At 36.2% G+C, this 23,136-nt stretch overlaps 1 protein-coding gene across 1 annotated transcript; it reads right to left on the bottom strand.

Moving 5' to 3' along the window:
- Positions 1 to 14,961: 14,961 nt before the first annotated feature.
- LOC113323065 (protein YIPF1 homolog) lies at positions 14,962 to 18,818 on the bottom strand. The gene is made up of 6 exons (XM_026571311.1): positions 18,617 to 18,818; positions 17,989 to 18,031; positions 17,787 to 17,879; positions 17,323 to 17,488; positions 16,393 to 16,666; positions 14,962 to 15,411 (listed from the first exon to the last, which is right to left on the bottom strand). The coding sequence occupies exons 1-6, from the start codon at positions 18,668 to 18,670 to the stop codon at positions 15,220 to 15,222; spliced, it is 822 nt and encodes a 273-aa protein (XP_026427096.1). The 5' UTR covers positions 18,671 to 18,818; the 3' UTR covers positions 14,962 to 15,219.
- Between the last annotated feature and the right edge of the window lie 4,318 nt (positions 18,819 to 23,136).

The following is a 23,136-nucleotide window of genomic DNA, read 5'->3' as shown; positions in this document are numbered from 1 at the left end:
CTACATGTAATTTTTGCATAAATATTGGTTTTTTATTTGCTTATGTAGCCGATTGCAAATGCATGAATACATATTCAACGATTTATTATAGTTGGAGATACGTAGTCGTCGAAAATCCTAATAACAAGTCGCGTAACATAGTTTTTAGCAACATGATATTTCTATGCCATAGCATGTAAAACATAAGGTGAGTTAAAAATACCACTCATGTAAGTGACTGATTAATAGTAACCCATTTCAGACAACCTAAGTCTTTTATCGAATTAATACTAATTGCACTTGCGCTGGGTTGTACAATAATTTTTTTTTTTTTTGCATTATCTATTACAATATTTGATGATATGAGGATACTCTCAAGATATGCTCATGTTTGGATACTCTATGATTATTGATAAGAAGAGAAATTGAATTGTAATATGAAATTGTCGTTTTTATTTTTGTTACATGACGTGTCAGTTAGTGTGGGTGACTCATGTCTTTGTTATAATCACATACAACATGCATGAAAATCTATATATACCACTTATTGTTTCACCTTTCGTATACTTTTCGAAACGATAGTAATAAAACAATCAACTACTTCCTTATCATCTTTGCTTTACTATTACATCACGAAAACTACCTAGTAATATTAAGCACTCTAAACTAATTAGATATACTTAGACAATATAAGTTAAATTACTATATTGTGACGGTAGTGTATTCTACCAATTAGTCATGTGCATAGTAAATACCATATGATACCTGAAACCAACATATAAGATGTTATCGGCACGAATAGCTTGGGGATATGTTGTATATAGAGTAAAATCAAGCAAACAAAGTGGTTGTGCGTTTCAATCGTTTGAAACTCCGTTGCAGCATTTAAATGACATGTTTGATATTTTTGTTACATTTTTTTGAAATATCTTTGAATTTAATTAGTCTTGATTTTATAGCATTTGAAATTATTGGTAAAAAAAAAACTTTCACGAGCGCTCGATGTTGAATCGCATTTGGAAGCGGAAAATCTTGGTCATAGGATCAATGGCGGAGGTTGTGCGTCACACTAACGCGCCAATGCTATAACTTGCTTGCGTCGACACCTCTCTGTAACCCTAAGAGATGAGTTAATGAACTGTAGAGACCATCAAAAATTATGGAATACTCTTAGGATAAAATATGATAGTTTTAAGGTGTTCACCCTGCCCGAAATTCATAATCAATGGATTCATCTAATATATCAGGATTTTAAAATCCGTGGCGGCTTACAGTTATGAGTTGTACAAAATCGATGCTCAGTTTGAGATGTGCGATGAGCCTTTGTCAGAAGAATCCAAGCTAGAGGAGACGTTGAGTACTTTTCACTCTTCACATATTGTACTTCAACAGTTATATCGGGTCGTTTTACGCGGTTTTTTGTTTTTATATACTATCTTCTCATGGATGAGCAAAATACAAATGGTTGGTGAAAAATCACGAGTCTCGTCCGTGTGGTTCTGCTCCGGTGCCATAAGTGAATAAGGCATTTTATTCAGACATGGATATGATCGTGGTAAACAGAGTTATCACGGAAACAAGCGTAAACACGGGGGCCGTAAGCATAAAAAATACCCTCAACCATCAGTATAACAAACATACGAAAGCGAAGCAATAAAAGGGGAAGGAATTGACTTCTGATCCTCATAAGAAATCTGAGAACCCCCCACCTCCCCAAAAAAAAAGACCAAGGTTGATATCGTTGTTGTTACAGAAACCGTTGGTATAAAGCTTGTCGTGTTGATCCAAATCTCTATGAGCCTCACATGAAATCCCAGAAGAAAAAGGAGGCAAACATTGAGGTGAATTTGGCGGAACACACTATTCCCACTGAATCTCAAAAGTTAGAGGTTTCCAACTACTTACTCGATTTTGTAGTATGTATGAATATGTGTAATATACATGTTTTGCTAAATATTATTTTATGAACTATCTTATACCTTCTTTATGTACATGAAAGGATATGGACTCCAAAATCAATCATGGTGGTGAATTTTGTCTTGTTGATAATGGAACGACAAATTCAATATTTCCAAGTACTAAGTAACTTGTCACCTTCAAAAAACAAGGCTAATATTACTACTACCAATGGTTCGGCTAACCTTGTAAAAGGTGCTGGTAAAGCTTGTGTATCATTACCGTGTGGTACCATATTCACTACCAACGATGCGTTATATTCCTACGGATCCCACAGGAAACTGTTGAGTTTCAAATATATACGCAATTATGGGTACAATATTAAAAAGGGTGAAGAGAACAATAAGGAGTACTTGTATATATACATCGCCTAATGAAAGACATGTTTCTGAGAGGCTCCCGGCTCTCGCTTTTTGGTTGTACCGTACAAAGATTCGAAAAGATGAGTCTTATTCGGTCACAGTTTGAAAGTTTTATAACTTAAATACGTTTGTATTATGGCACAATCGACTTGGACACCCAGGTTCTACTATGGTGAGTAGAATTGTTCATAACTGTCACGGACATCCTTTACAGAAACTTCTTTTAACAAAGAACTTGGTTATATTGCATGTTCTTTGGAGAAGCTGATTACAAAACCGTCTTTGACAAAAGTGGTTGCGGAATCACTTGGTTTCTTACAAAGAATACAAGGTGATATATGTGGTCATATATATCCCTATAGCGAACCTTTTTTTAATACTTTATAGTTCTAATCGATGCTTTTACTAGATGGTCACATGTTTTTTTACTTTCAACACGAAATTTAGTTTTTTCTCGGCTTCTTGCCCAAATTATTAAATTACGTGCTCGTTTTCCTGATTATTCTATAAAAGTCTACCCCGCTTGATGGTGCAACGAAATTTTCTCTAAAAGGCATTTGACGCATATTGTATGTCGCTAAGCATTGAGGTTGAGCATCCTTTTCCTCACGTGCATACGCATAATAGTTTAGCAGAATCATTTATTAAATGCATGCAACCCATTGCCCAAATTATGCTTATGAAAACTCATCTCCCTATTTCTGCTTGAGGACATGCCATTTTGCGCGCTACTGCATTGGTACGTTATCGACCTTGTGCAAATAATCATTGTTCCCCTTTATGACATGTGTTATGTCGTCCACCAAACATATCTTATTTGCGTATTTTTGGTTGTGTTGTTTATGTTCCTATTGCACCACCACAACACATCATGTTTAGCCCACAACGTCAATTTGGGATATATGTTGGTTTTGACTCGTCATATATATAATTCGATATCTTGAACCATTGACATGGGACGTGTTCACGGTAAAATTTTCAGATTGTCATTTTTATGTGACAGTATTCCCGCCGCTAGGGGAGGAAAATTATCGTCCGAACAACGACGTGGATTATCCTAATACAAATCATTGGGTTTTGTCCCATTAGATTTTACCGGTAAAGGTTTAACGAGACAACACCTTAGGACGGTGGTCATCCGAGGGGGAGTTATATGACGTGTCACTTAGTGTGTTTGACTCGCTATATAGATACAAGTGTTTGATTATGTTATAGATAAAAGATAATGCGCGTGTCTTTGCTATACCCCCATATAACATGCATGAGAATCTATATACACCACTTATTGTTTCATTTTATGTATTCATTTTGAAAAGTTATTAATCGAACAATCCACTACTTCTCTTATTATCTTTGCTTTATTATTATATCATAGAAACTATCTGGTAGCATTAAGCACCCTATATTAATTAAATATACTTAGAGAATATAATTTATGTTACTATATTGTAACGGTAGTGTATTCTACCGATCCTATGTGTGGTAAATTCTATATGATACATGTAAATAACCTATAAGAATTTTTTATATTTCTCTTTTTGTTATCTGTGAAAAAAATAAAATATAGAAAAAAAAGTAAATTGTTTTCTATCGATAAGACAGAGTTAACTAAAAACTGGTAATTATGAAACTTCTTTCATACTAATATTTATATATGTTTTTATCTTATATATATGTTGTTCTTCTAATACTATTTGTAGCGACCCAATCCGGTATACTACAGCGAACATTGTCCCCACTTAGCCACCGTAGTTATCTAGCAGTATGGAGTTTTATAGAGGCACCGTTGTGGACATACATCAATAGTTTTTCATAAGGTCGGCATGGACTCACTTAACTTCAGGGTTCTTTCAACTTCTAAAGTCAACGGGTGTAAAAATATTTGAGTAACTGTACACAACGAATCATCACTTATTGTTTGTACCCATAAATATTTTCAGGTACTAAGCACGATTGATTGATAATGATAATGAGAAATTAGGGTTTAAGATACGAATCAAGCATAAATAAAAGAGACACGAATTTAACGTGGTTCGACAAGTTTTTCCTACATCCACGTAGGAATCATGTAGGGAGTTGTTTTATTGATAATAATAATACAAGTTTTGGGTTAGCTAATATAGAATTTCATATCCCCTTAGGGTTTGGGATACATGTATTTATATAGTTTATGTAACCCTTATTCTAATGTAATCTTGATGTGCAAGCAACTTGGGCAACAAGACTTCGGGAAACTTCTGGAAACTTTTTCAAACGGGCTGTGTCGGGCTTGATTAGCGGGCTTCCCGTCTATTTTATAGACGATACAAACACTTATATATTCCTTTGCCACCTATTTTTTTAGGTGCCATGGGACGCGCCCAACCAAACCCTGGGTATCATAATCCCATCACATATGGATGAAACTGTTCCATGACAATCCAATAACGACTCTCTACATCCATATAATTCATATCATGGACTGGTAACCAGACTTTGGTACCCTTTCTCCTTAGAATTAACTCAATGATACAGAGTTACAACCCTACACAACATATCCAATAAGGCACTTTTTTTATATCCACTTTGGCCTAAGGCTGGCCCTGATAAAAACCAAATAATAAAGAATGCATAACTAATGCCTAGCTGATGCTTTACATATGCTTAGCAACTTGATATTTATGTTTGATTTGGACGATTTCGCTTCTTATTTTATAATCAAACTAGTAAATCCTGGACACTCTGCATGTCTATGTTTTATCTATTTGAATAGGAATTTTGGTGTAAATAACAACAAAATGAGATTTTTTTACTTTTTGAAAGTTTCATCCATGTCAAACTAATTAACCTAATTCTTAATTTGGCATTTGATTAAACCATTTTTTGTGTAGATTTGGACTGTTTATTCGTACTCCGTAAAAATTCTATGTCCTAGAAAAACAAAAATAAATAATCTTTCCGAAGGAAATTGTGGATCCCATTTGGGTGGGATGCACGAAAGAATAACATATAATGTGAGAGGGGGGTTTCTGAGGAACTTAATACAGTGGGATGGTATGTTAAGAATTTGTATTCACAAGCTAACAAATGTAAAATGCTAAATTAATGCGTGGTATTTGATAATGGTTCTGATAGATAAATTCAAATTTCTCAAGTTTAAAAGTTTAGTTCGTGGTTCCATAGGTTCTCGTATTGAGTATGGTATAAAGCTCAATGTCAATAATTTAGTTAGAGGGAGAGCAAAAAAATATACGAGAAGAGAAGAAATCGTAGTTGAGTCACTAACCACGTACACATATTTTTCCCACGCCTCAACATCTAAACAAAACTTAACCTTCTTGGAAATCGTACTGACCATAACCTTTTCTACCACTACCAGAACTTATACTTCAAATATCTTTAAATTATATTCTTTCCATTGTAATCACAAAATTACTTCCTCAATATATATTGCATTTCTTTGTTCAAAACATTCAAATCTAAATATGAGTTGAACAACCAAATCTAAAGAAGATTATTCGACCAATCAGAGATTTGATGAATGATAAAATTAAATTTAGTAAATATTCTTCCATTAATAAAAGCCATGATCCATGTAAAAAAATATATTTGACTATGATTGTATGTTTTTTTCAATCAATTATTACATTTGAGTATACGACTGTATCTGCACAGGCTTGAGGAAGACAAAAAAGTTCTTTTCCAGATCTCATGATTTATATGTCATACAAGTACAAGAATTCCATTTTATATCAAGCATCCATTAAATCACCTAGATCATATTCATTTCTTTGTTAAATTCCAAAGAAATTATAATGTTGGTGACAAGAAGGTTTTGTTTTGTTTATGGTTCCTAGCAAGGGTTACCTCGTCTGACTCGCAAAAATAAATTTATCATAGTTCATGAGTTAACTGTGAGTTTTGCTATCCTTAAATTTGTTTTTCTCTCCCTCTAACAAAAATCAATCTCAAAGAGACTTTCTAACAGAATAAATCGAAAATGACTTGACTTGTGGGCTCAATTTCAAACTTATATCGGTATCACTACAAAATAACACTCCTTTCGAAGACAAGTATGATGTGTGGAAGATAATTCGTTTTTTAAATGCATATAATCGATACTTCAGTCTGGAAATTGACTCATCTTTTTTCCACATATCTATACGTTTTTTCCTTTAATTTTTCATGTGTACATCTCACGTTCCCATAAGCAGACATCATTGTTGTTGTTTTTTTGCGTGTTTGTGCAATATTTTTTTTCCAGATGTACATCCAAAATGTCAATAGAAGCGATTTGGAATTTGCATTAAGTTCTCGTTTATTTTTTCTTCGCGCAACTAAATGCAAAACTCGTACGTAAGAAAAATTAAATGGTTCTTTTGTGAGACAAAAAATACAAAAATTGGACTGAACTCTGAAATAATAATTTATATGCTGATAACAACTTACATATAACATAATATCAAACTTACAAATTCTCACAAGTTCCCAATACCAATATACCAACATATTTTACATCATTATTTTCTAGTCCTCGAGCAAATCAGATAGAAAATAAAATCCTAACTCACTGTCGCAGGCATCGTCGATTGCATTTAGCGTATGCAACAAGCCTTTAAACCCCTAGGTGGCCCTAGTGGCCGAGTTATAGTCTCGGGAGGGCTTACAAGAGATATACCCACAAAACCTTAATACTCCAGACCCTAGCTATCTACAACGAACCTTGGAAGGCACTAAAGAATCTCCTTGGTTGACATACTTATTGACTACAAGAGGAAGTACCCTGATGCGAAATTCCAATTGATGTACACGAGTTTTCACTCAAGCATACTAAAATTCATATATAAGTGACAGAGCTCTACTCAGATATTTGCACTATGGACATCATATTCGGAGTCAAACTAATCACATGGAAAGATTAAGAGATGGATATAGAAAAACATAGATGGTTTTGATGTTTACTAAGTGAACGGCGTTTCCCATATCTGTCTGAAGGCCTCCGCCAAAATGAACCTATCCTAATGGATTGAGATACTAGTCTGACTAATATCAACATACTGGCATATACAAGGGTACCAGTGGTCGACTTTATTGAATTTATTCCTTTTGGTCAAATGGTCTGGTCTCAAATTTTTTTCTTTTTTTTTTCAACTTTTTTTTTTCAACTTTTTTTTTCAACTTTTTTTTTTTTTGTAACTCAATCACTCTAATTCATCCTAGCATTGGTAACAACTTGAATCGTGGGCCCCACCTATCACTTAGAGAAACATGGTTTAAAAACAAAATAAAATAAAAATAGAAGTGAAAAGGACTCAACGAGATATGGTGAAACTATCATGTTATTTCTAACACCTGAGCTCTGTGCTTTTATGAATAGACTCTTTAGATGTTTCCATCTATTCAGATTGGTTCCTCAACTCCTACAACCAAAATGCTTCCATCCACTTAGATTGGTTAGTGCCATCCTAAATACGCATAAATTTCTAGGCTCTGGAGTTTATTTATTCATACTGCAACTAAAAAGTTTCTCCCATACCCCCAAACTTAAATCTAACATTGTCCTCAATGTTCTAAAGATGAAATTAAAAGCATGAACAAGGAGAAACTGTTACCATTTGAAGCAAAAGAGATAAGGAAAGATATTACCGTGTTGCATGAGATTGGGTTACCTCCCAAGAAGTGCTAAGTTTAAAGTCTTCAGCCAGACATCGGAAGGTTAGTCACTCGAACCGTATAACAGTAGCCGAAATAACTGTGGGTCTTAAAACCAAAAAGAGCTGACCAAAGGAAACTACAATAACCAAAAAGTGAACAAGGATACATGCCCTTATCTAGTTTCCTGATTAAGATATTTATATCTAATTGTGGTTCAGGTTCAGGTTCTAAGAAAGGGTCTAAATAAAATATTTTCATAGGTTGCGTTTATTCATAGGTGGGATCCGAATCATTAGGTCCTAGAGTCTGGAAAAACTCAGATATGATCTTAGAAGCGCACAATAATAACCTAAATAACTGAGGATGCTCTAAGTCAATAAGATTTGACTTACAATATTGACCAAAATGAGAGTAGTGGTCATTCTTAAGCAAATGTGTCGATTCTAATTTCCTAACGCATTTAGGTTTAGTCTCACAACTTAATATTCGACACATTTGAAATACAAACGTTCCCACATTTGGAATAAAACTATTTGGTGGGAAAACAAAGTCAATCTGGGTATCATAGCCTGGGAAAACCACATCAACCAGAGGATGGGTTTCTAACGACTGAACTTCTTCCTGGACATCATTAGGTTCGGGAAAACGAGTATGAAGGTAATCTTGCAAAATGGTCGAGGCAAAGATATCAAGTCCTAAGTGTGGGGACTTTCTGAGAGTTAAAGGTAAGGCACTAGGAAAGTGATAATCACCCCCAAACTTAGAGTTTTCAGTGTCTCTAGATAGACCTCTAATTATTTCTTGAATTTCCGTATCTTCAGAGTCCTTAAAATATTCAAGAGATTCTTCTAAGTTATTATCAGGTAGTGCATCTTTACTCATCTCTACGGGTCTATATTCTTCTTCCAAGACTATTGTTTCTAAGTCGCTAGACTCTAAAACAGTATTTTCGAAATGAACCCGTTCCTCTAAACCACTATCAGCTTCGTAATCAAAAGGAAAAACTACATCGTCTAAAACGGTGGTATCCCTAATCAAATCCTCGTCCTTTTAAATAGGTGAATAATCATAAAAATTATTTGGATTTGAACTAGAAATAATATAATCACTATACAGGTCAATTGGATTACTAGACTCATGATCACTATGCCTACATATTTCAGATTCTTCATTACTGCTATCCTCATCATCATAGTACGAACATGATTGAACCTTATCTAAATAAGTAGTGTCTTTTATTCTAACCTCATCCTCTAGATTAGGCAAATATTCACTATTTACATCAAGGGTAAAATTGGAAACACTATTTTGGAAATTTAGATCTTTTAGAGAAGTTCTATTCTGGGTCTCTAACAAAAGATTTTGTGCCGACTCACATGAATTCCTGACGTAATCTAGGAAATCAGGTAAAGAAAGTTCACTCATTGCATTATTTTCGTCCATAACTAAGTTATTCATTTCAGCGAACTTACGTGCTGTCTCAGCTAACTTACGTGTCGACTCAAGTAAAGAGGAATTAGCAGAATTTTTCTCGTATGACTGATGGTTGTGAGGATAGTGATTGGGCTCACCATGGTATGAACCATAACCTTGAAAAGTTTGGTGTTCCCAACCACTATTCCCACCATGGTAATAAAACTGATGATGTCCATATTCAAATTCAGGTCGATATTCATTGTATTGGCTTCTATCATACCAGCTCGACATTCTTAATTGCAAGGGAATTCTACACAATCACAAAAATATATGATTGAATTCAGGTCGATATATCATTGTATTGGCTTCTATCATTGTATTGGCTTCTATCAAATTCAGGTCGATATATCATTGTATTGGCTTCTTATCATACCAGCTCGACATTCGTTTTCCTAAGGCGGACAAGAAGGGAGCGGTGATGAAATCCAAACCCTTATCTTGTATTGACCAGGCCTTGCCCTTTACTAGGAATTTAAAAACAGTCCAAATTCATCCTCAATCAATGAATCACCTTAAGGAATACAGTAACTCGCTTACAGGAGATTCGCGAGTGTTTCGATGGACTTACCTCCCGTACCAGACGGGGGATGAACCGTTGAAGTCGACTTGGGCCACGACTCCCCGGCAGCGGCGCCATTTTGTTGTAATATTTCGATTGCGGTAAATAAGAGTTCGATGCTCGGACTTGAAAGATTTAAAAATATATGTACAAAAATTGTCACAGGATCAAGAGACACTAGGACTCAGGATTCAACCATAATCATTCATATAATTAATATATTTATTTCCAAAACAATTATAGCTCACATAAAAATAGGGACTCTAATTCTTGCTAAGGTAGATTTTTAGAAGATTAACTGTAAATCGAAAGCATGGCATATCAAAAGTACTAAGACCAAGCATAAACCATCAAAAGAAATGACAATCAATTAAGAAAAATCATAAAACATTTAATAAAAATGCGAGAAGTCATAAAAGAATTAAATATAATTTTGATATGTATAAAATATGGCTTCCTCCATCATCCCAGTATTGGGGTTTAGCTATTCATATCAATCACACACTCAAAATATTAATTTAAAGTTCAAAGTGTGATTAAAAGAGTCAAAAGTTATAAAATAGTGGTTATGAGACTCACAAAAAACGTCCAAAAAGAAACGATAGAACATAACTGCAGCAAAGAAGCGACACTTATCTTCTGTAGCTGGCACTGTTGAAGAACGACGCTTCAGAAGCGTCTGTTCTTCATCTTCTTCCTCCTCCTCGAGCAGCAGCAGAGAACTTTTCTTCTGCTCCTGTTCTTCGTCTCTCCCAGCCTCTGCTCCGATTCTCTCGACCCCAAACTCTTGATAATTTTCTCTCACTTCGCACCAGCCTTTTTATATACCCAATCAGCTCCAAAAATCCCGAGAAAATCTCTTCTATCGGCGACTATTCTTTTTTTCTTCTTCTCTGCGTGCAGTTGAGAAAATCTCTCCTGTCACTCCCTGTACGCGTTTTTTAGATATAAAATTGCCACCAAACTCTTATCAAGACTTGAACAGGACCAAGTATAGTTTACTTCAGCGTAAAACTCTCCCAGAATCTCTTAAAAATAGCTTTGAAAGTTAAATAGAGAGTACGTGTCCTGTTTGGACTTTGATCGCTTCCTCCGACTTATACAGCCCAATTGGTTGGGTTAAATCACTTGTAACAGGCCTGTTTAGTCTATTAGAGTCCATCTCAGTCGAGTTTGGCGATTGAGTCTCTTTAGAAATCGTCCAACAATCGAATCCTAAAAACTGTTCGTGAAACATTTCTTTTCCCGCCAAAACGTTAATTTGAAATGTGAAGAAGGATGCCCCCTATCCAGTCCCGGTCTCCCTTTAGCAGATGCCTGGAAATGGGTCACCCCTTAGTAATTAGGTTGCCCCTTATCCAAAGTGAGAGTCCGTATAGTATTTTCTCCCACGAGCACAAAAACCACTTTTTTAGCCAATTTCGCCGCAAAAGCTTATTTCTCCAAAAATACCTACATGGACATAAAAAGCCATAATAAATATAAAATCGAGCACTAATAATATATACAATTGAGATTATATAAGACACAAAAATGTGTCTATCACATCATTAATAAGTAAATTTATTCGCTAAATTTTCTGGAAAAACTTTCTACTTCTTTCTAACCAAATTGTCCATTAGATAACGAATGGAATCAAGTCCCACAACCTTTCCTTCCATGATGTCCCCTTCTTCTTTCTCCATTTTTGCAAAGAGATTTTATTAAGACAACCTGATAAACTTATCTAAGCTTGAGATAAGACATAAATATGTTCATTAGGTTCTCTTTTTCTTTTTTCGTAACAGGACTTAAGCTGTTCTGACTATTCCCTTCGTCCCACATATAAAGGTGGAATTTTGGATTCTTCTTGTCCCATTAGATATGCGGAAAAATAATGAAAGTTTATGAAATAAAAAAAAATCTTAATCTAAGAAATTTCATCGATTTCAACTTATATATACGAGACAAAAAAGAGTATAGTGTAACTATTCTCGTGTCAATCTCCAATATTATGCAAAATATTTTTATGGTTTCCGCTGCACTTGTAATGGTCTCTTATGGCTTGTGTTGGTTCGTCAGGCCTGTTTGGTCTTGTTTTGGCTTGTCAGGTCCTATAAAGACATTTGGTCTTGTGTTTCCATCTACCTTTGGTAGATTGATTTTTTTTTTCTTAATATAACCTTCACCGTTCCGAAAAAAGTAAGTCAAAAAACATTTGGCGAAAATTTGCAAATTTTTGGTTCTAAAATTTTGGAATTTTGCAACAAATTGTGGCACTGCTCTTGCAGGAACAAACAAGTTCTATACTTATGATTTTAGGCTTACAATTTAAGTTTGCTAATAATATGAGATTGCAGTGTCGATGAATGGCTGCCACGGGGGAGAGGGAATGGCACATTTAACTACCACTGTGCCTCTGTGGCGCTCAAACAGTACATGGAGTTGGAACTTCTTGATACCCCTTATCACTTAGGTAGGCACACCTTATACACAGTGACGTATCTGGGAATTATTCAACGAATCTTGGAAATGCTGGATCAATAAATACGCTTTGCTTTTACTAGGTTCATAGTCAGATTCATAAAAACCCGCGTTTTTTTTACAGTATTCCTGAGGAGTACGCTTCTCATCAAGACGAACACAACAGAATTCTGTCTTAGAGTGATCCTTAAGGAAGACGGACAGACCTCGAGAAACGGCTACGTGTTACCGCGCAACGCCCATCAGCAACAACGCAATCTCGGATATCCTAATTCTTAACTGAAAGACGCGGCAAAACCTAACTTACTCCATTATTCGGATGTCACGTACTTAGTACTTCCAAGATTGCTTAAACCAAGTTTGATAATTACATGTTATTAGGATGACTCATCGATTTGATTTGCCCTCTAACCTGATTTTCCTCGCTTAATAAAATAATTAGGATGGCTCATTGATCCACTCAAACGATTTATCATTTCAATCATTGATATCCTGGAATATTTAATTGTGTTTAGCTAATCAATCAATTTCGAAACACCATAAGTTATGATGTTGTTACATTATTTGAACTGTTTTTAGTGATGGCAGTTAGAAATGAACAAACGGGATTATCGACCACATCCACATGCAAACGTGTTTTTCCGACCATTTCTTGTTTGATTGTATCATGATGCAACTGAAAGATGTTCGTACGAGTCTCTGATCAAATAATTGCAAATCTGAGATTAGTTTTTCGTGATATTCATTTTGGATCCATTTGCTTTTAGTTTGTCGCGACGAATATACTGGCAGTAGGAGTCAACCTTCGAGATGCCATAAAAATGTAAACAATTATAGCCTAAGCTTCAAAACACGTTATTATAATCAGCATAATAACAGTGATAGTACTAGCTAGTTCAATAATATACTAAGGCATATTTTGGGTAATGTGTTCTGGATTTTATTCAAGTGCAAATCATTGTCAAACAGGTGGCGTCGCATATTCACTATTTAACAAAAAAAAACAGTAGTGTTGGTTGCAGAATAATTGTGTGGTGTCGAGGGACTTACCAATCAGGTATCAGCACACGCACATGAAAAAAATAAAATATATAAGGGGATCAAGTCCATGTGCAACTGTTATTTACATTTCTGTTTCCGTTTGATCCGGTATTCCACAGTTGTTGCCTCCGGTTATCGGTAACCGGGAAAATACGACTCAGACATGACGAGACAAAATAAGAAAATCGCCCCATCACCATATATATGCTGGCTCCATTCCTGTCCGCGAGCACTTCTCTCTGTGCACTTTTGCCATATTGTATCACTCACATTAGATGGATTTTTACCGTCTTAAAATGTATTCGGATGGACTAACTAACAAGATATGAATCGTGGATGTGTTGTTTCTTTTAGATTGGATCGAGTCCATGGCATCTCATTCTCATGGGCCAACTCTTGTAGTCTATTATACTATGGTGGTGGTGTAGTGGTTAGGTGGAATCTGCCAAAACTCTGAGACTAATCCTCATAATTGGTCTTGGAAGTGAAACGTCAGATATGTGGAGAAGAAAGTAGAACGGAAAGGACAATACTAGCTAGATGTCCACACTCCTCGCCTCACATTGCCATATGACAAACTTATACCGTATTGAGTGATTGGAAAGGACTTGATAATTGTACGTAGTAAGACAACAACATATCAATAATACTTTCATGCAATATAGCTTTAACATGAAGAAGCAAATTTCGGGGATAAGAAAAAGAAACTAAGAACATGAATATAGCTTTAACATGAAGGAGCAATGTGCATCATGTGTAGGTGTTGGAGCAAAGTAGATAATCCATGAGACCAATAAATTTCATCCAGAATTGGATATTAAAATGAGACTTGAATATGTTCAAAGAATTTCCAAAAGACTGACATGGACAGGGAACTTAGGATATTTAATCGAAAACTCTAGAACCGGGACAACTATCACTGTCCTGGGATAATAAATCTGGACATTTAATCATTTCCTTCTTCACCCCGCTATTAATCCCGATGTTAGAATCATTCTCCTTTCAACTATTAGGATTGTGCCATCTCATGTCCCAGTTTTGGACTAGGCTCTGTTGTCCCAGCTGTAGACGCTCCCTTGCAAAGAAACTCTCGATGTGCGTTGCATACTGTTTGCCATATTTTCTTGCCAATCAGCAAATGACAGTGAATTTTTTTGGATAAGAACTTGGATCTCAGTGCTCTTGAGACTCAATCTTATGCCCTGAAAGTTAAAGGCTCGTTGTTTTCTCACCACTCAGAACTCCTAGTTAATAAATTGGACCAAAGTTCTAATTTTTGGGAGTCAAACCTTGTTTTTTCTTGTTCACCAAAAAAACAAAACAAAACAAAGAATCATAAAAATGTAAATCAAAATCAAAAACTAAAATCTAGATTGCGATAGCAAAATCACAATTTAATTAACCTGGAAAATAAGATACCAAGTCTGGGACTAAAACTCAGTTGAAATGGGTTCCTTCTATCCAATTTCACAGTGCACTTTCTACTGACAGTTTGTTCAGGGACAAGAATACCTTCATTTTATGGTAAAGAAGTTGCATGAGTCACTGATAAAAGATGATTACAATGTGGGTGATAAAATATACATCAGCTCTTTCCAGAACAAAGTATTGCATTTTGGCCCCCCGAACAACTGCCCAGCTTGCCCAGCGCCACGCCTGGGTTAATGTATTAAAAAAAAGACATATTTGTCCACTCAGCGTCACACAGGAACACAAAAAGACACAAATTTACGTGAGACGGGGTCTGATCTATGAGAAGAACCAAATCTTGATAAAAAGAGCCAGAACAAGTTGAAGGACGAACGAGGCAACCACCACAAGATTAACATCACTTCCCCCAATATACGACTTTATGTTAAAAGCAACAAAGAAAGCTGATACCACCCCTGCAACGAGAATGACGGTCCATCGAACAAACTCAAGCGGAGGAATCATCAGGAACTGACAGGGTACATGAACAATATGAAGTTAGAGGTATGTAAAACAAAAACATAACGAGAAAAATATAAGAAATCCTAGACCTGCATAATCAACAAAAAAAAAACACTCACTCAGAAGGAAAACCATATAACATATTATATTTGTCATTAGATTGTTGGGAAACTGAAGCAGGATAACGATAAATGCGTAACTTAGATATCAGCTGAACCAATTAAATCTTCTTTCTAAGATATTAACCTGGAAGGAATGTGTTAAGCATGCAATTGTTATATACTGGATGGTTATGACTTGAAGAATCCTACAGGTTCGAGTTTTAGACAAATGATTTTCAATGAACAGAAATATAACACCCAATGTGCTCCTTAATTACATGTGAAAAGTACTTATCGTTCTCTCTTAATGCACATACTAATTTTGTGCTATTCGCTGATACAATTATCAGTTGTTTGTCGCGATGTGAAGCAAATAATCAACTTTCTAAGATATTAACCTGGAAGGAATGTGTTAAGCATGCAATTGTTATATACTGGATGGTTATGACTTGAAAGAATCCTACAGGTTCGAGTTTTAGACAAATGATTTTCAATGAACAGAAATATAACACCCAATGTGCTCCTTAATTACATGCGAGAAGTACTTATCGTTCTCTCTTAATGCACATACTAATTTTGTGCTATTCGCTGATACAATTATCAGTTGTTTGTCGCGATGTGAAGCAAATAATCAACTTTCATTTCTTATCATGCACACCTTATTTCTCATTAAATATTGCACTGTACTGCATTACAGCTTCAAAAACTCTCTTGAGTGATATAATACCAAATGGAACATACTATATTCAGTGCTTTAACAAGTATACTATTAGGAATAAGACTTTGGTCCTTCCCCTGCAGTAAGGGTAATGGGATTCCCTTTAATCAGGAAAGCAATTAAAAGTCTAGATAGCCAACTATAGTACGAGACAAACAGATGGATACTCACAGAGCAACAGATGAAGATGAAGAGAGAATAACCCCACATACACCAGAAGCGCACAAGGCTGGGACTTGATCCAAGATACTGAAGCAAAAAGAAAAATGCTGTGGGCACCACAAGTGTATAACCATATATTGCACAAGCCGCCATGCTAAGATAGCCAACATCAAAGTTCCATGTTGTTTTACTATTGCTTGATTTGTCCATCAGGTAGGTAGCGCAGTTTCCAAAAGCAGCCACCACAAAGACCAATGTAGTGGAGATCCAGATCAACCCATACCTGAAGTATCGCCAAGATTGCCACAATAAGCCCGACTCTTATGGACCAAAAAAATATGTTCAAGAAACTCTTAACCGAGAATACTGAGGTAACTTATAGTGGGTTGTTAAAATCAAGCTCCAAGTCACTTAAATGCAGGATGGATAATGGAAAACATATATTTATTGTTTTACTGTGTAAATAAAGTAAAAACTCAACATATAAAACTCCAAGAGGCAGACTGGCAGAGGTTCATAAGGTTGGAAACTGGCAATATGCTCAAATAAGTGAGCGGTACATACTTAAGAGGTCCATAAGAAAGGTTAGATGACACGGAGAGGAAAGAAAAAGAAAACCATCGAGTACACTTCAAATCCAACAAATCTCCATGCAACCATCAAAATGTGGACTCAAGTCCTAGCAGCTACGCCATGGCCATCCTTCATCCTAAGTTTGTAACACGCAGAAGCTACATTTCATTCGCATTGAAAAACAAATTTGCCCTGCAAGCACCTTCTATGTTTCACACTGTATACCCGCTCTATGGCCTCCCAAAACACCCCTCCCTATGTTTGCAGTACTGCTGTTATTTAATAAATGCGAACTTCAAATGAAGCTTAACTCGTTCATCTCAAGTAGAAAAAAGAAAAGAAAAAAGTGACAGATATTCAACTCACAAATCAGGGTTACCATCAATCTTTGTGAAAAAATCTCCATGATGAGGATAGAGTGAACTCTTAATTCTGTCAAGAACAACATCAGTATCCACATCGAAATACTGTGTGTATGAAGCGATGTTAAAATATCCTTTCCAACTATTTGTGGGTGGTTCTTCGTTTCCTCCTGTATTGTAGAGAGTCTGTGATTAGAAAAAGAAGTAAATAGAAAATAACTGCCAACATAAGTGCAACAAGTTGGAATTTGTAAGCTGTGATTTGCTAGGGTGGGAGATTTAAGTTCCTCAATGACAATCCCATAAACTCATCACTTGTCGAATAGCCATGGGTGTAATGGTTAGTAACATAGACAAAAACAAGTACAAGGGAAGCCATCAGCTTCAGATAGTAATTTAAAACCCAATTTGTGTATGTTACATCCTAAAATAGAGTATTTGCTCGATAACATCTAACTGGTGACGTACCACTGGGACTTCCTAGACCTTCATAACTCTTTGAACTCTTCCCTTTATCTACACCATTATTAGGAGGAAATATCTGCAAATTTGCTTGTGGATCTGCAGAAGCAAATGAAATAAGCAAGCAGTCAAAAGAAGAACTTAAATTAGAAGAGAAAACCAGTGCTCGATTGAAGAAATAGAACAACTGGGAGTTAGTCCCACATACTTGCATATTCGGGCTTTCTCTCCGGGGCACTACTGATCACAGCCTGTAACAAATTGGAATGGATCAGCGAAAACCCAAACCAAAGACTTAAACATACCCGCAAAGGTTTTTCCCGTTTAAATAGACACAATCATATCTGTAATCAAATTACCGTCCAATAAACACATTGTGTTTAGAATTTTAGACCATTTTCCCAATTCAGGCAGTCTTGAATATTCTCTGAATTCTGAATAGTAGAAATCTTAAAGAAAGTGCATCACGCAAGGAAACCATTCGCCATTTTAGCATCAAGAAACTCACCATGTTGCATAATCATGCATTCATTTTATTCTTTTTTACTTGGTTCAACAAATAAATTATAAACAAACGAAGGAAGTAGATTAAGTGAATGAGACTATTGAGTAAGCAGATTGAAAGCAAATCATCACATCAAAATGCCATCATTCTTTTTACCAATCACTAATTATCCTATTAACCAACTAGGCTGATTAGGGTACATCCGAATAAAATCAAACATTTTATACAAAGCAAGATTGCAGAAAAGTTTACATAAACCCTACGTAGATTTAGGGAAACCCCATAAGAAATGATAACGAGGGAAATTTGATAAGCAACTAGGACTACTTACAGGAACTGAACCAAGCAGATGACTAGTAGGTAAGCCGGCATAAGATTCATCCATCGATGAAGATCACCAGTAGAAATTTCGCATGAAATCCAATTTAGATCAGAACTCAATAGATGAAACCCTAGATCAGGTTTTTCCTGTCTCTCGAAGAAAACGAGGTATTTTACAATTAATCAAAGACAAAGTTGTTTTGTACATCACATTTTCATAAAAGTGTAAAAGAAATTTAACGACTTTTTATTTGCGAAGCACCCTATAATGACACCAGGCAATACGTGTAAGGGGACTTGCCAATAGTATACTCGAAAACCGATTCCAAACGGGTCCAAATTTATTCACTCTTCTAAATAGTGCATATTTAACATATTATTTTAATTGGTTGATTAATTAGTTGATGACTCTCTAAATTAAATCAACGGTTCAAATTAAAATGTCAAGGTGCACATTAGTTAAGGAGTCCCATTCTAAATTGTTTTTGATATGAGCAATTTTCAGTTGGACTTTGATTGAGAGTATAAACTGCGAGGGGTCGAGTGTATTGGAGAGAGGAGCTATGTGAATAGCATGTAAAACAATAATAAGAACTTATCATATTAATAAAGATGATCAAAAAGATTTACATCCAGATTGAAAGATTTTACTATTAAGAAATAAAAATCTTTTATTGTGTTTTTGATAAAGAAACTGATACAGAGAAAGTGCGTTATAAAGGCTACTGACAGAAAACAAACAGTACAATTTGTTAATGACAGTGACAGTTGAAAAATAACAGAAAAGAAAATACTCTCACTCAGACACACTCTTACCGACACTCATATGGAATTCAGACATTCTGAATCCTTACAAAGATAAATCAGAGTTAAGCCAAAACTAAAAAAAAAAATCTACTTTATATAAAATAATTTAAATGTTTCGGAAAAAGCAACGAGCACCGGCTCTGACAAGTACTGGTCTTTATACAAGTCTCAATTCTAGTTCATTTAATTTTGACACTGTACTCGAAACCATAACCGATTTGGGTAACCGCATCCGATTTCTATGGTATCCGAAAGGAACAGGACTTTTAATCCACCCATCTTAGTGTCACACCCGCAAATGCACCTTTTAAATTTCTGAAACGAATGTAACCCGGAGTAATGTGGTTTCATGAATCAAGCTTTACCCACACTTACTTCAGCCTTACAAGTTTGCACCAACACAAACAACAACACTCATATGAGTTCTGCAACGAAAGTCTTTAACCTTTCTTTTTCTTTTCTTCTGAAATGCTTACCCATACGTATTCAAGTTTTTCCATACATTACCAACAACGATCATATAACCAAAAACACATAAAACATGACACAATTAACCCATTTTATCACATCAAAGGGAAAGATAAACAAAATTTGCCCACTTAGGGACTTACACAGACTTGTTCCTATTGAACCAGGCCTTTAACTCACCAAAACTCTCACAATTTGAGTTTCTAAATCAACTCTGCAAGCCTACTGATTTTATAATGCCTTTACATAATTTGTGCAGTGGTTACAATGGCAAAAAACATGCACATCACTTGTACATGCATTGGACAACCATCTGTCCAATATGGCAGTTACATAACCGCCAACAATTGTGCATATTGGCCAGTTTATTTCCTAACTCGATCCAGCCTTCAACATCTATTCCAAAAAAGTTATGGACACTCCCATTAGGTTATAAACTCCTTCTATAACTGCCCACCCTTGTCTCACACCTTTTGATACGTATGATCTATGTAACTTGGTGACTATTATAGAGGCGGAATTCAAAATAACAGACAAAAAATAGAAACAAAACATACAAGAACGCAATCTGAAAAAACTATCTTTTTTAGATTAGGAACATGAAAACTATTAAAATTCTTTCTTTGTTATGCTCACATTCTCTCGTTACTTGAAACTGTTTTGCTAAGTTTTGTTTTACAATACCTCAAGTAATTATCTCAAAAAAATTTCTTTAGGTGGTGAGACGACCTCCATCTCTAGGTGTGTTTAGTTATGAGCTAAACATCTCTATTTCTAACCTTGATCTGGCTTCCTAAACCTCGTAGGAATCTATTTCTTTTTCTAAGAGATACTACCTTACTTAGAGATATCCTTATTTTGGTTTGGTTTTCCAAACCTTCTAGAGATCTATTTCCATATCTAGGAATACTTCTTAAAAGAAATATTCCTTCCTAAAATATAATGCTACCATTAATCTAACTTGAGGATTACTAAGTTCCCAAAACAGGAAAGATACACTGTATTATGGGCCCTCCCATTAAGAACTTGAACTCCCATGAAAGTTAGAACCGGAGGTTAGGGAACTCGAGGGTTCCTTTTCTCTTCTTAAACCATCTTGCCTTGATGGGAACTTGACCTTGATGTCTAATTAAAAAAGCCTTCTTTTCTCCTTGTCGTGTCTTAGTTACTCTTCGCTCCATAATGCAATCTTCCTTGAGTAGTCCTTCCCGTTCAAACCACAAGTATTCCACATGTGTCAAGATCATCTTGTCATCTCCATCGTCGTTTATTAATGGTGGATCAAACATATTCAAACTTCCTAAGTCTTCTTGTTGTTATTTGGTTTGGTCTTCCATACTAACTCTGCCCGACTTCTCATCAAAAGAACGAACCACGAGGAAAATGAACTTTGTACTAGCATTCACCTAGCGTTTATCCCGAGTGGTTGTAATCAAGCTCGCTCTCTCAAGATGAGAGTTTATATCTCATATTACAAGAGCTTCCCATCTCCGGTAAAGGTAAACTTGTGCTTTCTCCAGTTTATTTCCCTTCCATGGTTTTCTATTTTTCCCTTCTTTCGACTCGCTGTTTTGCTATTTTTCGTTTTAGGGTTTCAGTTTTTCGTTTTTGTGTTAGGTTTTCAGCTTTCATGGCTAGAGCAACTAGGGCTTTCTTCCAGGCTACAGTCGTTAACCCACTCTTCCCAGGGGCTTGAGGACTCTTCTTCTTCATCTCCCGTTACAGTGGATGTTGTCGGCAATGGCTATTGCCATTGCCCCTTCAAAGTCTTTGATGCTTGTCCGGATGGCGTTGGTGGTAAGGGTTATGCCAAGGGATCATTTTTGAAGCATTTACAAGATCGACACCTCTCCTTTGAAGATAAAAAGGCTATTTACAGGGAACTGATTGCCAAGAATCTGTAGATTTCCACGCTTGGGAGAGAGTTCTTGGTTGTCTTCAGATGTGGCTGTGTCAACGTTGTATGCATCTCCGCGCCTGGAAAATGCCTTGTAAGGGACGGGAAAGAACATTTCACGGGGATGTTGTTGCAGGGCCATTCAACGGCGCAACCACAAAGTTTCTCATACATGGTGTTGCTAAGCCTGATGAGGTAGGTGATGAGTGTTTGGGAACTTTGATTCAACAGCGCAGTCAGGTTGGTGCAGTATGTGATGTTACGGGGGATGTTTGTGATACTGTTGCAGAGACGTTTCTATCTATAGACTTGCTAAACGCTGTACTTCATAGGCAGTTCACCACAATGACGAGAATTCCGTATCAATGTCGTTTGCCCTTCTCAAGGTTGCTGAAAACCTGCCTCGACAAGGTGATCTTTAACCCTTCAAACCTGACTGCATGGCTGCATATTATTCTCTTTCTTATCTGCACTCTAGCTTTGTACAGACCGAGAAATTCTACTGAGGCAAAAATCTGGTAATTGTAAACGTCTACAAGTTGCTTCTATCAACCATTCTCTATCGGTTTGGAAGGAGGCCAATGAATGTTTCACTTTTATTAGCAAGATGCTACAACTTCCTATATGTACATTGTCCAAGCCTACAGATGTGAAGAAGCATAATATAGCTAATTTGACAGCTTTTCGTAAGAAAATAAACTGTGGTCATTTTGCTGCCGCTATCCGTGTGATTTCTTCCAATGGGTTTGAACCTTGTAATGGCCAAACCTATGCGGAATTGCAAGATAAACACCCAACAGCGGCCCCTCATGTTATTCATTGTGATGATGTCGTAGTTGATCCAGTTGTGGTGGAGTGTCGGGCAGTTTTGGGGGCTATTAAGAGCTTCGCTAAAGGTACTTCTTGCGGTCGAGATGGCTTGCGGGTGCAACATTTAGTTGATACGATGAATGGGGAAGATGCTACAGTGGAAGATGACTTACTCGCTTTGATTACAAGGGTTGTCAATCTTTGGTTGGCTGGGAAATACCCAGCTGAGTTGGGCGAATTCATAGCTAGTGCGCCCTTAACACCATTACTCAAGCCTGGGGGTGGCATTAGGCCCATTGCAGTTGGCACGGTTTGGCGTAGATTGGTCTCTAAAGTGGATGCTTTCTCTATCGGAAAGGATATGACTTCTTATTTGGGTGATTACCAATTCGGAGTTGGTGTACCTGTCGGGGGTGAGAGTATTTTACATGTTGTAAATGGACTACTTGAGATGAAAGGTCACTCGGACATGACGTCAATGCTACTGCTTGACTTTTATAATGCGTTCAACATGGTGAGCAGATCTCAGCTCATCAAAGAGGTTCGTC

This window comes from Papaver somniferum, chromosome 11, assembly GCF_003573695.1.
Source record: "Papaver somniferum cultivar HN1 chromosome 11, ASM357369v1, whole genome shotgun sequence".
NCBI classification, from domain to species: Eukaryota; Viridiplantae; Streptophyta; class Magnoliopsida; order Ranunculales; family Papaveraceae; genus Papaver; species Papaver somniferum.
Note: the sequence above shows the minus strand (reverse complement) of the source record. Positions and strands in the feature narration are given on the sequence as shown.